The sequence below is a fragment of the Suncus etruscus genome, chromosome 4 (genome assembly GCF_024139225.1).
Source record: "Suncus etruscus isolate mSunEtr1 chromosome 4, mSunEtr1.pri.cur, whole genome shotgun sequence".
Taxonomy (NCBI): Eukaryota; Metazoa; Chordata; class Mammalia; order Eulipotyphla; family Soricidae; genus Suncus; species Suncus etruscus.
The window spans coordinates 44,332,168-44,346,806 of record NC_064851.1 but is presented as its reverse complement, the minus strand read 5'-3'; the positions used below and the strand labels follow the sequence as shown (position 1 = coordinate 44,346,806).

General features: G+C 34.7%; 1 protein-coding gene across 1 annotated transcript in view; it reads left to right on the top strand.

Moving 5' to 3' along the window:
• The window catches only part of HFM1 (helicase for meiosis 1), a 118,847-nt gene that overhangs the window by 25,086 nt on the left and 79,122 nt on the right, over positions 1 to 14,639 (top strand). Inside the window, exons 6-9 of the mRNA XM_049772559.1 lie at positions 7,297 to 7,367; positions 7,871 to 8,003; positions 10,108 to 10,259; positions 10,879 to 10,956. Coding sequence (XP_049628516.1) covers positions 7,297 to 7,367; positions 7,871 to 8,003; positions 10,108 to 10,259; positions 10,879 to 10,956 — 434 coding nt within the window. The remainder of the gene's footprint in view (positions 1 to 7,296; positions 7,368 to 7,870; positions 8,004 to 10,107; positions 10,260 to 10,878; positions 10,957 to 14,639) is intronic.

Here is a 14,639-nt window from a genome sequence, read left to right as displayed (position 1 = left end):
AAAACTGATGGATTGCCAAAGTCTAAATTACATTTTTGTTCAGTACAACCATTCTGACACTATACAACTAGAAATAAAATGAAGATTCTTGAATTTTTCTGCTTGATTTAATAAATGTGAAGCTATATTAATTGAGTGCTTACTGTGTACTCAAAATACACATTATTCGGATATATTTTGTATGCCACTTAAGAAAATTTTGGTATCGAATCCTTGCCCTAAGGAGTTAACATTTTTGTGATGGTGGTAGAAAGATAAATATATCTAAGCTATTTAGCATATAAATATACAAAGTAAAATACATAAATGTATCAGGAATTCAGTATTTTAGAAAGTAATGGTAACATGGGGAAAAAGAATGAAATAAAGGGATATTAAATTAGAGATGCTGGAATGAACATTCAGGATTAGAGTAAGGAAGATTTTTGGGGGATCGTGAGGTTCACTCATCTGATATAAGTGAAAGAGCAACCGATGGAAATGAAATGTTGAGGGAAGAGGCTAGGCATAGGGAAGTCCTTAATGTGGGAAATATGGCTGATGTTTTTTTTTTGTTTGTTTGTTTTGTTTTTTATTTTGATCATAGTGGCTTACATATCGTTCACAGTATTTTAGGTACATATTAACATTGAATCAGGGGAATACCCACCACCAAATTTGTCCTCCCCACTCCCCGTTCCCTTTTTACAGCCCATATCCCCCACCATCACCCCCCGGGCTTCTAGAGTAGGTGGTCCCCTCTTTGTCTAGTTTACTATCAGTGATCATACATCTGTTTGGTCCTGGTGCCCTCCCTTTTTTCTCCCTCTATTTGAGAGGCTAAGCTAGATAAATCGAGTTATGTGGTTTTGTTTGAGGGAAAGAAAAGCAATAGAATGGGGTAAAGAATAAGAAAAAAATTAAAATAAATTAAAATATGCTGAAAATGGGCAGAGTCCTTCTACTGGCTATCAACCTCAGTTTGAGAGAGGACATGAAAAAGGTAATTTAAATACCATAACAATACAAAAATAAATGTCAAATTAAATATCCAGTGAGCCCTACAGCAATAAAGAGAAGCACCACACAATAGTCTCGGTTCTGAAATCAAATACCAGAGTGCAAAAAGAAAGAGAAAGATAAGATAAAATAATATAAAATAAAAGGGAGACATCAACTTCAATATCTACATCAAAATAAGGATGTCAAAAAAAACAATCAATAAATATATATGTGGAAAATGATTATTTTGTGCTTTATTTTTTCTTTTTTTGCTTTTTCCCCCTGATAGGCACAGTAACTATTGGGGATATTATAGAGGGAATTCCCTTGGCATAGGAGATATAGGATTTCTCCATCCCTGAAGTATACTGTCATGGGATTAGCTATAGACTCCTTGCATGATCATTTACTCTCCCCTCGGTGATTTTGTGGAGTATGGAAGACTTCTGCTTCATCATGGTTGGTAAAATCAGACCTCTGTATCTAGAGATCTTGGTGACTTGCAGCTCAAGGAATGGAGCTTATGATGAAGGCTTTCTTTGTGGTTCTAGCAGTTCTGCTTCTTCAGTGTCGTTTTAATTTGTCTTCTGTAGTTGGTGTTCTTGGTCATTATGTTGCTCCTAAGATGGAGCCTGGGATAGAGTCTTTCGTTATGTTTCTGGAAGACCTGTTCAGTTGCGGTTGTCTCAGTCAGACCTCTGGAATTGGAGATCTTGTTTGTTGAACAGATTGTAGACCAAAAGCTAGGTTAGAGCTTTTTGTTGGTGGTGTTGTTGGTCCCGGGATGCGTACTGTCTAGTCCAGGTTGTAACAACCAGTCATCTGTATATAGCAATCTTGGTTTTTGCACAGATCAAAGGGTGACATGTCTTCTGATTTTGTCTTATCGTTAGCTGGTGAGGAAGGATAACTTGCTCTTTGATGTAGTTGTTCCCATTTCCTCATTGTCAGGTTATCAATTTAGAACTGGCGTATGTTGGCGTCAGAGCAGCATTATGAATCCCCTGGAGGGAATTTGGTTCCTGGAGCTGTGATGTTTAAAAAAAAAAAAAAAAGAATCCAGTGCAGTGTTTCTTACCTATTTCTGAGTGATACGTCCTTCCAACCTTGTTTCCTTCCTGCTGTCCTTCATCCTACTGATCAGCCTCCCTAATTTCTGCCATAGTCCTCTTGAAATATTCTTGGGGCTTTCACAGGGCTGGCTGCACAGTCCATAGTTAAAAGAACACTGCAAAATAGCTAGAGATGAATCAGAGTCAAGAATGTTATGAGGTGAAAAGTTTATAAAAGTGTGAGGAGTGGGCTGGAGCAATAGTACAGTGTTTAGGGCATTTACCTTACAAGCAGCCAACTGGGATTCAATCTCTGGCATTTCATTTAGTCCTGAGCCCACCAGGAGTAATTCCTAAGTGTAGAGTCAGGAGTAACTCACACATAGCCAGTTGTGCCCCCCATATGAAATCAAAACAACAAAATCCAAACATATAGAAGTATGTGGAGGTAAGAAAATGTATGACCTAGGAGTCATATATTTTGTGATAAAAGGAAAAAAATTATACAGAGAAGCTGTTTCTGTTGAGCTTATCATAGACTTCTATTTTCATCTGTTCCCATTCTTTGACTAATTTTTCCACTGTTTGTTCATTTGCTTTAAGTTTTTTTTTCCAATCTCTCCCGCTGTATGGAATTGTTATTTATCTCATCTTCCACAGCACCAAGTCTATTCTCAGCTTCTGATACCCTGTCCCAGAGCTTATCCATTTTGTCATTCACTTCGTTTACTGAGTTTTTCAGGCCTGTTAGTTGACATGTTATTTCAGTTTGGAGTTTTATGATTTCTGTCTTCATATTTTCTTGGTTCTTATTAGTGTTCTGTTCAACTCGATCCATGGTTTCTTTGAGTTTTTTGAGCATCTTCCATATTACTTGTCTAAAGTCCTTATCTGAAAGGTTGGTTAGTTGGTTGGTCATTATCTGGGCATCAGAATTGTCATCTTCATTCTCTATGTCTGATGCTGGCCTGCATTGTTTCCCCATTGGTACACTTGTATTATGGGTTTTTCTACGTGTTGTGGTGATATTCATTGGCTAAATGATGTAGGGAGTCACACTCCTCTGGCTCCGCCCTTTCTGGATGGGTTGACTTGCGTCTAAGGGAGGGGAGTCCTCCATGGATGAAGCCTCATACAGGATCAAATCTTAGGCCCGAGCATGCAGCAGAGAAGATAGTCCGGAGAGAAATGCTGGGCTTCAGTGATCCAGCACAGTTCTTAGTGTGCTTTTTCCTTCTTGTTGTGATGGTGTTCTTTCCTTAGAAAGAGTGCACGGCCGCGTACCGTGCTCTTCTGGAGCCTCTTTTCGGCCCACTCTCAAGAAGTTCATGCAACAGGACAGTAGACAGACACACACAGGCAGCACTCACAATTTTTCACAGTCAGGCCCACTGGGCAGGCGTAGTTTCGTAGATTTTCCCAGCCTGACATCACAAACGGGACCTGGCTTCTGCAAAGTACTGCTTATAGCCGGTTTTCACGTTATGGAGCAGTTCCTTGGCATTCCCACCCTAGAATGGGCCTCTGGGAAAGCGAGTTTTCTGGAGCCTCTTTTTGGCCCATTCCCAAGAGGTTCCTGTGACAGGACAGTAGACAGACACACACAGGCAGCACTCACAATTTTTCACAGTTGGGCCCCACTGGGCAGGCGTAGTTTCGTAGATTTTCCCCAATATGGTCCTTTTTAATAGGCTATTGAATTTTGTTGCTGATACCTAGTTGAAGAATTTAAAGATCTATGTATACTAATGATAGTGGTCTGAATTTACTTTTCTTTATCTTTGGTATCGTGCTAATGCTGGCTTTATAAAATGAATTTGGAATTTGGAAGCATTCCCCTTATTTTTTGAAGAGGCATAGTATTAATTATTTAAATGTTGGTTAAATTCACTAGAGGAACCTCCTGATCCGAGGACTAATATGATAGCTTTAATCTATTTTATTTAATTTTTATTTTGTTCCTCTAAAAACTCACTACCATGTTTTTTTGTTCTGATGCTCTCTTCTGTTTGAGCTAATATGCTTTTGATTCTTTTAATATATTTAAAAATACCTTTATTTAACGTATTTATTGTGGTTACAAGGTTATTCATAATCAATTGATTTTGTTTTCACAGTTGTTCATATCAATTGGTTTTGTTTCTACAGTTACAAAATCGTTCATAATTGAGTTTCAGTCATACAATGTACAACACCCTTCATTGGTGCCACTAGTGATTCTTCTCATTGGTTTTCCTTTTTTGTTCAGTTGAGTTTTTTTCTTCAGTTATGTGATTTTTGTCTGTTATTTTTTTATATTTTATATCTTTGTTAAAATCTTCACTTTTTTATGTATAGTTCTACTTGATCCACTCTACACTTTAATTTGAGCTATTGGGTTATTTCTATTTTCTTAAGTGTAGTGTATGGATATTTATTATCTTTTTTTGTTTAGAACACATTCTCAATTAATTTTGTGGCTTTTTTTTTTTTTTGGTTTTTCGGGCCACACCCATTTGATGCTCAGGGGTTACTCCTGGTTAAGTGCTCAGAAATTGCCCCTGGCCTAGGGGACCATATGGGACACCGGGGGTTCAAACCACGGTCCTTCCTTGGCTACCACTTGCAAGGCAGATACCTTACCTCTAGCGCCACCTTGGCGGCCCCTTTTGTGGCTTTTTTTGAGTTTCTAAACATTAACAGAAACAGTCACCCTTCACAAACTTGACAGATGGATTGTTTTATTTTTAGATATGACATTTTAGAACTTTATTTTTCTCAGATTAGTGTTTTTAGTATTATAGTTTACAACAATACCAATATTATTGTTTTATACTTCCAGCACTGCTATATCAATATCTATCACCAGACACAAATCATAGGAATGTCAAGTCTTTATATATTTAAGATGTCAATGATTGGGCCTGGAGAGATAGCATGGTGGCGTTTGCCTTGCAAGCAGCCAATCCTGGACCAAAGGTGGTTGGTTTGAATCCCGGAGTCCCAGGTGGTCCCCCTGTGCCTGCCAGGAGCTATTTCTGAGCAGACAACCAGGAGTGACCCCCGGGCAACGCCGGGTGTGGCCCAAAAACCAAAAAAAAAAAATGAAGATGTCAATGATTCACTATTAAAATAAAAAAACTATAGCTATATAGTTTAATATATATAAAATATATATAAAAATATATGTAATATATAAAGTAATATAAAACTATAAATATATAAGTTATATATTAATATTATTATATATAATATAGAAAATAATATAAAACTTTAAGATGGCTATATAGTATTATTAACACATTTAATTTAATTTATACAATTATATATAATTTCCTTCATTATATAAAATGCTCCAAGAAAAACCAGTTTTAAAATATATACTTGCAAACTCTTTTTGTTGTCATATTTTTGTTTTGTTTTGTTTTGGGGGCCATACCTGGCAGAGTTCAGGGGTTACTCTTGGCTCTGCACTCAGAAATCGCTCCTGGCAGGCTCAGGGACCTCCATGAGGAATCAGGGATTGAACCCAAGTTAGTCATATGCAAGGCAAACAGCCTAACTACTCTTGCCTCTTTATAGATTAATTTATATCCAAATGATACTATTAATAGTGCAAATGCTATATGATTCATATTTTCCTATTTTTAATTTTATATGAACTTTTTGCTGAATTTATACAAGGCACCATAATCTTTTTAAAAAGCTTTTAATAACAATTTTGGGGGATTCAATGCTCCAAATCCAGCACCACCAGTAGGATCAGCATCCCTCCACCAGGACAGAGTAGTCTTATATTGGACATGAACTACAACAAATCAGCCAAGATACTGGTTGACTTTGCAACATTTATCATTGTCCAAACCTGTTTTTGCTGTTTGTGTCTTTCAGTTGTTGAGGATGGGTTACAATCTTTATCAGTCTCCCAAAGTGAGGATTTTAGTTAGCACCTAAAGGCATAATGATTGGAAGCTAGAATCAGAGATGGGAGCTGAGAAAGCATGTGCTTAAATCCTCTGCATGGAGAAATTAGATGGGCATTTTTGCCTTGTTTTATGCAGTGAGCTCTGTAGAGCAGAGGATGCATCTGTGTCCTTTATTTAACAATAAAACAAAGTCTGTGGGATTCAAAAATGCACAACTTACTACATTTCAGAACTGGATGTTTTGAGTCCATTGCTTGGGTATGGGTATTAAAGGTTGGGCCATTAGATGCATCTAAAATACTTCGTAATATATTAATTGAGCTTAGGAGAAAGTGGAATTTTGCATAGAGTTTTTTCCTTATTCTTGGCACTGGGTTTAGGGTTTAGGGAGAATTATGTCACCATTTTTTTTTCCAATTTCAACCTGAGTATTTTTTTTTTCATTTGCCTGGTGAGTAGGAGTCAAGCATTTAATTTCTGGATATCTCTTAAAGGGAATTATTTCATAATTGTGTCTACAGTACATATGTGGGAGGAGAGAGGGTGTATACTCCTATGTTGCTGTGTTGGACTCTCTCTATATCTGCTCATTTCCTTCCTTATAAGTATTAAAGTTCTATCATTAAACATTGTTGCAGACAATATTACTCTAATTTTTAAATTAAAAGAATGCAATAGTTTAAAAAGAAGTTGTCTAGAATATTCTTGGCCCCAGAGTATAGTGAGGAGAAGGAAATAAATTGAGTGGAGGAGGAGAAAGACATCAAATAACAGGGGACTGGAGCCAAGAGATTTCAGGTACATTGGTTGAGTGAGAAAGTACAGAACTAGGGGCTAAATAGCACTTTTGCTAAAGTGATAGCTTTTAAAATCTTTCTGTTCTTTTAAGAAAGTTGGGGCTGGAGCGATAGCTTAGTGCTAGGGCATTTGCCTCATTCATGACCTACCCTGGATGGACCTGGGTCCAATCCCCAGCATTCCATATGGTCCTCCCAGCCTGCTAGGTGTGATTTCTGAATACAGAGTTCTGAGCGCCAAAAGGTGTGGCCCAAAGACCAAAACAAAACAAAAAGACAGAAAGAAAGTACAGAACAATCCATGGAGTCAACGACAATGAATCACGAGACCCAAACTTATAAAGATGCCTTTTATAATGGGACGAGTAGTGTTGGTTTACGATAGATTCTGGGAACGTTGATGGTGAGAGGCTGACACTGGTGGTGAGGTTGATACTAAAACATTGTATGTCTAAAACTTAACTATGAGTAACTTTGTAAATTACTATGATTTGAATTAAAAATTTTGAAGTAGCAGTTTCAAAAAAATATGAACTATTTACTCCTTAATATTATTCTAAGCTACAAAATTTAGAAGTATTTTCAAAGAATTTCCATATTTCAACTACATACAATCCAAAGCCTTTGATGACGTAAGTGTTTTACTGTTATCATTTATTTTCTTCTTACTAGAATCTGTGCTATATTTTATTAGAACAGTCCCATACTCAGTATTGGTATGGAATTTACTCATATTTTACATTACAGAAACTCAAAAATGTATATTAAATGCATATCTTCTAGGTGGGTTGACTTTATAGATTTATAGTTTTATAGGTGGATTAGTTTGCATTTATTAAAATTTATTTTAAAAAATTGGAAACATGCAATATGATTTTCTTCTAGGTCTAGCAACTGATAAGACAAAATGAGATATTTTAAGATGAGATATTATTAATAATGTTATTTATTAGGAAAATTATCTAGAGCAAGGTTCAGTTTAAATGATTTTAGAGATTAAAGTGTTTGAATTATTTTTCTTAAAGTATAATTATAGAAATAATTATAGATCCTTTTTAATGTATAATTATAGAAAAATTAAGGATATATATAAAAATTAAGTATTTCATGGTTGACTTAAGTTTTATTTTTTAAGCTTCTTTACACAGATAGGAATTTTGTGATTTGTGCTCCAACTGGTTCTGGAAAAACTGTAGTATTTGAACTAGCTATAACAAGATTGTTAATGGAAGTGCCATTGCCATGGTCAAACATTAAAATTGTTTACAGTAAGTATTTGTATATTTTAAGAGTGTTTATAATCAAAATTTCAAGTAAAAATCAATTTAAGCTGCAGTCAGATGATTATTATTTGGTATTTTATATTTTTACATTTATATTTGGTCTTGTCTCACTAAATTCAAAACACATATTTCCAAAGCTATACATGAAGTAATATATGAATTGAGAATTTTACATTTATATACTTATTTTTAAAAGGAAAAGCCAGGTGAAAAAATAAAGACAAGTATTCTATAATTCTAGAAATTTCCAGAAGAACTTAACTTCTCTACCTCTCTTACTAGGTGTGCATTTTGATATTTTTTCTTCAAGGTAATATGTGCATGTAGTTTTAAAAACATCACTAATTGGGGAGATATCTTAAAAAGATTAGTGCATGAAACCAGGATCTCCTAACTACAGAAACCTGACAACAACAACAGCGATTGTTTGAAAAAATTTTACTGGGATCACAGATAATAACTCAGGTTGGGCAACCTAGTATGCCTGGAACCAAGAGCTGGTCTTATGATAGAAAACTTCAGGGGTAAAGTATTTAGGCCAAAGCTTTTCTTTACCATTTCCCCCATATTTTTGCTGGGCCTATGCAAACAATAACAGTTGCCACTCTCACACCATTTTTACTGTATTTCTTTAACTCTTATCCTTAACCAAAAAAAAAAAGAAGAGCTTATTAAACTTTCTGCTGCTGCTTTAATGAGTTCATTGGTGATTCAATAATTTTCAAAAATATACATGCTACTGAACTTTATCTTCTTTCCTTTCTCTTCCATCTCTTTAGTTTTTCTTTCTATTTTCTTTTTTTTTTTTAAATAACTTTGTTTTTGGTCTTTTTTTTTTTTTTTTTTGGTTTTTGATTCACACCTACTCTCAGTCTGCTCCTGGCAGACTCGGGGACCATATGGGATGCCGGGATTCAAACCACTCTCCTTCTGTATGCAAGGCAAACACCCTACCTCCATGCTATCTCTCCAGCAGCTTTTGATCTTCTTGAAATGAATGTTCAAGTTATGTCAACTATGTGATGCATAATTTTAAATAAATTTAATAAATAAAATAAAATAAAAGACTAGTCCATGATGTAGCCCCTGATTCAGTCCCTCAAGCAGTCCAAGGTCTCTTGAGTACACCAGGAGAGATCTCTAACATTGAACCTGGAGTATTGCCAGTTGTAACCAAAGAAAACAAGACAAATGAAAGATCACATAAAATCATAACAAAAATCAACATTCTGATGTCTCCAATTTTATTTTATTTTATTTTATCTATTTCTTTCTTTATGTGTTCTGGCATGTTTTTATTTTAGGACCAAGACAATTATGTGGTGCTTGTCTTTATTGCTGTAGTGCTCACTGGATATTTTATTTGACATTTCTTTTTGTATTGTTGTGGTGTTTCATTTCCTTTTTCTTTTCCTCTCTCAAACTGAGGTTCAGAGCCTCTAGAAGGACTCTGCCCATTTTCGGCTTATTTGATTTTTACCCCATTTTATTGCTTTTCTTTTCTTCAAACAGAACCACATAACTTGAACTATCTAATTCCGCCTCTCAAACAGGGGAAAATAGGGAGGGTACCAGGACCGTTTGGTACGATCACTAAGTAGTAAGCTAGACACAGAGGGGACCACTTATTCTAGCAGCCCAGGGGGTGAGGGTGGGGGATATGGGATGCAATATGGGAATGGGGTGGAGGGAGGACAAATTTGGTGATGGGAATTCCCCCTGATTCTATGTTAATATGTACCTGAAATTTTACTGTGAAAGATATGTAAGCCAATATGGTCAAAAGAAAAAAAAGAAAAAGAAAAAATATCAACATTCTCTGTGCCCTATATCTCTCTGCTTTTAGTTAAAATTCCGTGAGCAATCACTTCTTTTTTTATTTTCACATCTACATTGTGATTACTCTATCATTAAATAATTTGCAGCTATTAACTTTTAGTATATGTTCTGTTGAAGTGAGCACCAAATTGTTAATATTAATCAACATATTGCAGCATTGACATGTATATTTCCCCAGCTTTATTAATATTTATGAAAATAATTTTAAAATTTTACTGACATTTAAAATATATGCCTTATATTGTTACAGTGGCACCAATAAAAGCCCTGTGTAGTCAGCGTTTTGATGACTGGAAAGAAAAGTTTGGACCTATAGGATTGATTTGTAAAGAACTCACTGGTGATACAGTAATGGATGATCTATTTGAGATTCAGCATGCCCACATTATTATGACCACTCCGGTAGGTGTTATTTGTACTTTATTATATCCTTGACTCAATAGAAAATTTAATTTGTTTTCATGAATAAAATAAGACAAATGACATGAAAAATAGAAAAGATAGGAATAGCTAATTTTTATTGTGGAAAGTTTGTGATATATTTGATAGTTTTCTTTTATACAAGCAATAGATACTATAAGATAAAAACCATTGTAGCTCTTTCAAAAAGTCATTAAACTATAAACTTTGTTATATTGGGCTAAAACTAAAAATAAATGTTTTAGTTTCTCAAATTCTTTAATGTAGGCAGTATACTTTAAGTTTTTTAATTGAAGCTTCAGAGATAGTACAGTGTTTAGGATGCTTGGCTTGCTCCTGGTTGACCCGGATTCAGTCTCTTGTCCTCCTTGTTTCCCTGAGCCCCCACCAGGAGTGATCCCAGAGCAGAGTCAGGAGTAAGCAGTGAGCAATGCAAGGTGAAGCCCAAAAAGAAAAATAAAATAAAATTTTATAACTTTATTTTTTACAGTGATATCTCCACCATTTGTAATATGTCTCCATCATTTATAACATGTTAAACTTTTATTGACATGTTAATTGTATTCATTTTTATACTAAACCATTTGTATTTTTCCTCTAGGAAAAATGGGATAGCATGACTAGGAAATGGAGAGATTACTCTTTGGTTCAACTGGTTCGTCTATTTCTTATTGATGAGGTAGTGACTACGGTATTCACTTTTAGAAATATGAAAATATTGGGATAAAAAGTAACAATTTCCTTTTTTATTTTAAATTTTATTTATTTGTTTGGAAGTCACATAACAATGTATGTTTAGAAATACAACATAATATATTAAGTTAGGTTCACCACTGAAATTCTGGTTCTATTCATTACCATACCATTTGTCCCCAAAGTTCTGACTTATTCAGGATATTAGGAATTATTATACCTTACTCTTCTAGTAATTTTAATTGATCTTATTATAAGATTTAGATACTAGGCAGTGGGTACATTAGGTATATAATATTACATGTCATCACTAACAGATACATCTTACCCACATCCAAAATGTCTCATCAATACTTATCCAAAGAAAACTCAGATATCCACAGACATATGAAAAAGTTCTCATGTCAGTGATCATTAGGATTTCAAATAAAAGCATAAAGTTATTTCACATCACACTATGAAAATGATTTGTATAAAATATTAGAAATATCCAGGGTTGGTGAGGAGATTAAAGAAAGGGTAATTCTAGTATAGTGTTAGCAGTAATATAAATCTTCTGTGGAAAGCAATATATAGATTCCTTTAAAAAATAGAGTTTCCATAACATTTATTCAAAGGATAAAAAAACACTAATTGAAAAGAATATCAACAATCCTATTTCCCATAGCATTATTTTTGTCAATAGTCAAAACAGGATAAACCTACATCAGTAGATGGCTTGGTAAGATACTGTAGTATTTATATTCAATGGAATACTGTTCTACTATTAACAAGTTAATAGCACCCTTTGGATTAAAATGAGTTTACCTTTAGGTGATAAGTTAAATAAATAAAGGGAAATTTTTTTATTGTTTTATATGTGGAATAGAAATTATTGAAAGTGAACTTGTAATGCAACATAGTTAATTCTTAGATTTGGTGAAGACTAAGATGTTATGAGAGAAAAAGCAGAGGGAGGCATGAGGAAAGAGAATTGCAATATTTTTGCATGTGTGATAGCACTAGAATTGTGATAATGGACTAGTGACCATTACATGTATAGAGAGGTTAAAACTTACGAGAAAATTTCTGCCATACAATTGTCTTCGTTAGTTAAAAAAAAGTTGCAAAGGAGTTTAAGACTACAAAAATGAAACCAAAAAAGTTAAGATGTTTGTGTTTTTTATTTTTATATTAAATACCCCAACATGAGAAAACAGGGTAATATGTAATTTTTAATTTTTTGAGGAGTCAGCATTTTGATTTTCATAATGGCCACACCAATTGACAGACTGCCAACCATCAGTGTTCTAAGGGTTCCTTCTCATCACATTATCCCCAACACTTGCTTCTTGTTTTCTGGTTAATATACATTCTCACAGGTATATGGTGATGTTTTCTGGTTTTGATTTGCATTGTCCTAATAATAAATGGTGAATATATTTTCTTGTGCCTTGTGGCTATCTTTTTCTTTGTTGGAGAAATATTAATTCATATTCTCTGTCCAATTTTTAATCAATTTTAAAATTGCTTAAATTTTTAGGTTTCTATTGATACTAACCTCATGTTGAACATATTATGTGTAAATATCTTCTCCATTTAGTGGGATATCTTTTCATTTTGACCCAAGTTTCTTATACTGGGCAGAGACTTTAATTTGTTATATGTTCTTTGTTTAATTTTGCTTCTGTTAACATTGTCATTTTAGTTGAACCAGCAAATACCTATCTATTATGACTTTAAGTATGAATTTCTGTCTGTTTTGTAGTTTTAGGCCCCACATTGGAATCTTTCATTTTAAATCAATTTTTGTGGTATTTGAAAGTAATATAGTTTTTATTCTTTCATGTGTGGAAGCCTAGTTTTGGGGGGTTTGTTTTATTTTGTTTTGGGGCCATACATGGCATCATTCAGAGTTTATTTCTAAGTCTGCATTCAGAAATTACTCTTGGCACTGTGGGGAGTGGGGGCAGGGAACATATAAAGATCCAACTCAGGTAGGCCTCATGCTGCTAGGCAAACATCCAAACCACTATACTAACAAATAACAAACACTATGGCCTCAAGCCTAGTTTTTTTTCAACACCATTTTTTTCTATTCTTTTTTTAAAAATAATATCTTTATTTAAGCACCATGATTACAGACATGATTGCAGTTTGGTTTCAGTCATAAAAATAATACCCCCCCTTTTATCAGTGCCCCCGCCAACTTTTTCCTCTCCCTACCCCCTACCTGTATTCAAGACAGGTATTCTACTTCTCTCACTCATTAACATTGTCATGATAGCTGTTAGTTTAGTTATTTTTCTAACTGCACTCACCACTCTGTGGTAAGCTTCATATTATGAGCCAGTCCTTCTGTCCCTCATCTCTATTATCTCTGGCCATTATTACAATTATGTCTTTTATTTTTCTTAAAACCCATAGATAATTGAGACTACTCTGTGTGTGCCTCTCTCTCGCTCTGACTTATTTCACTCAGCATAATAGTCTCCATGTACATCCATGTATAGGAAAATTTCATGACTTCATCTCTGCTGATGGCTGCATAATATTGCATTGTGTATATGTACCGCAAATTCTTTAGTCATTCATCTATTAAAGGGCACCTTGGTTGTTTCCAGATTTTGGCTATTGTAAATAGCACTGCAATAAATATAGGTGTGAGGAAGGCATTTTTGTATTATGGTGTTTTGGTTTTTTATTGTTGTTTCTAGGGTATATATCCCTAGGAGTGGTATAGCTGGATCATATGGGAGCTCAATTCCCAGTTTATTGAAGAATCTTCATAATGTTTTCCATAAAGGCCAGACTAGACTGCATTCCCACCAGCAGTAGAGTTCCTTTATCTCTACATCCTCACAGGACTGATAGTTACTGTTCTTTGTGATGTGTGCCTGTCGCTGTGGCGTGAGATGGTACCTCCTTAGTTGTTTTGATTTGCATCTCCCTGATGATTAGTGATGTGGAGCATTTTTTCATGTGCCCTTTAGCCATTTTTATTTCTTCTTTGAAAAAGTGTCTGCTCATTTCTTCTTCCCATTTTTTGATGGGGTTAGATTTTTTTTTCTTGTTAAGTTCTATTAGTGCCTTGTATATTTTAGACATTAGCCCCTTATCTGATGGGTATTGGGTGGGTAGTTTCTCCCATTATGTAGGTGGCTTTTGTATCCTAGTCATTATTTTCTTTGAGGTGCAAAAGCTTCTTAGCTTAATATAGTCCCATCTATTTACCTTTGCTTCCACTTGATTGAAGAGTACTATTTCCTCCTTGAAGATACCCTTAGTCTTAATGTCATGGAATGTTTTACCTACTAGTTGCTCTATGTATCTTATGGTTTCAGGTCTAATATCAAGGTTTGTAAACCATTTGGATTTGACCTTTGTGCATGGTGTTAGATGGAGATCTGAGCTCACTTTTTTGCATGTGACTGATCAGTTGTTCCAACAGTGCTTGTTGAATAGGCTTTTTTTTGGTCTGTTTACATTTCTTGCCCCTTTATCAAAGATTAATTGATTGTATGTCTGGGGAACATTTTCTGACTACTCGTCTATTCCACTGATCTGAGAGTGTCTTTATTCCAGTACCATGCTGTTTTAATGACTGTTGCTTTGTAATGCAATTTAAAGTTGGGGAAAGTGATGCTTCCCATATTCGTTTTCCCAAGGATTGCTCTATTTGTGGGTGTT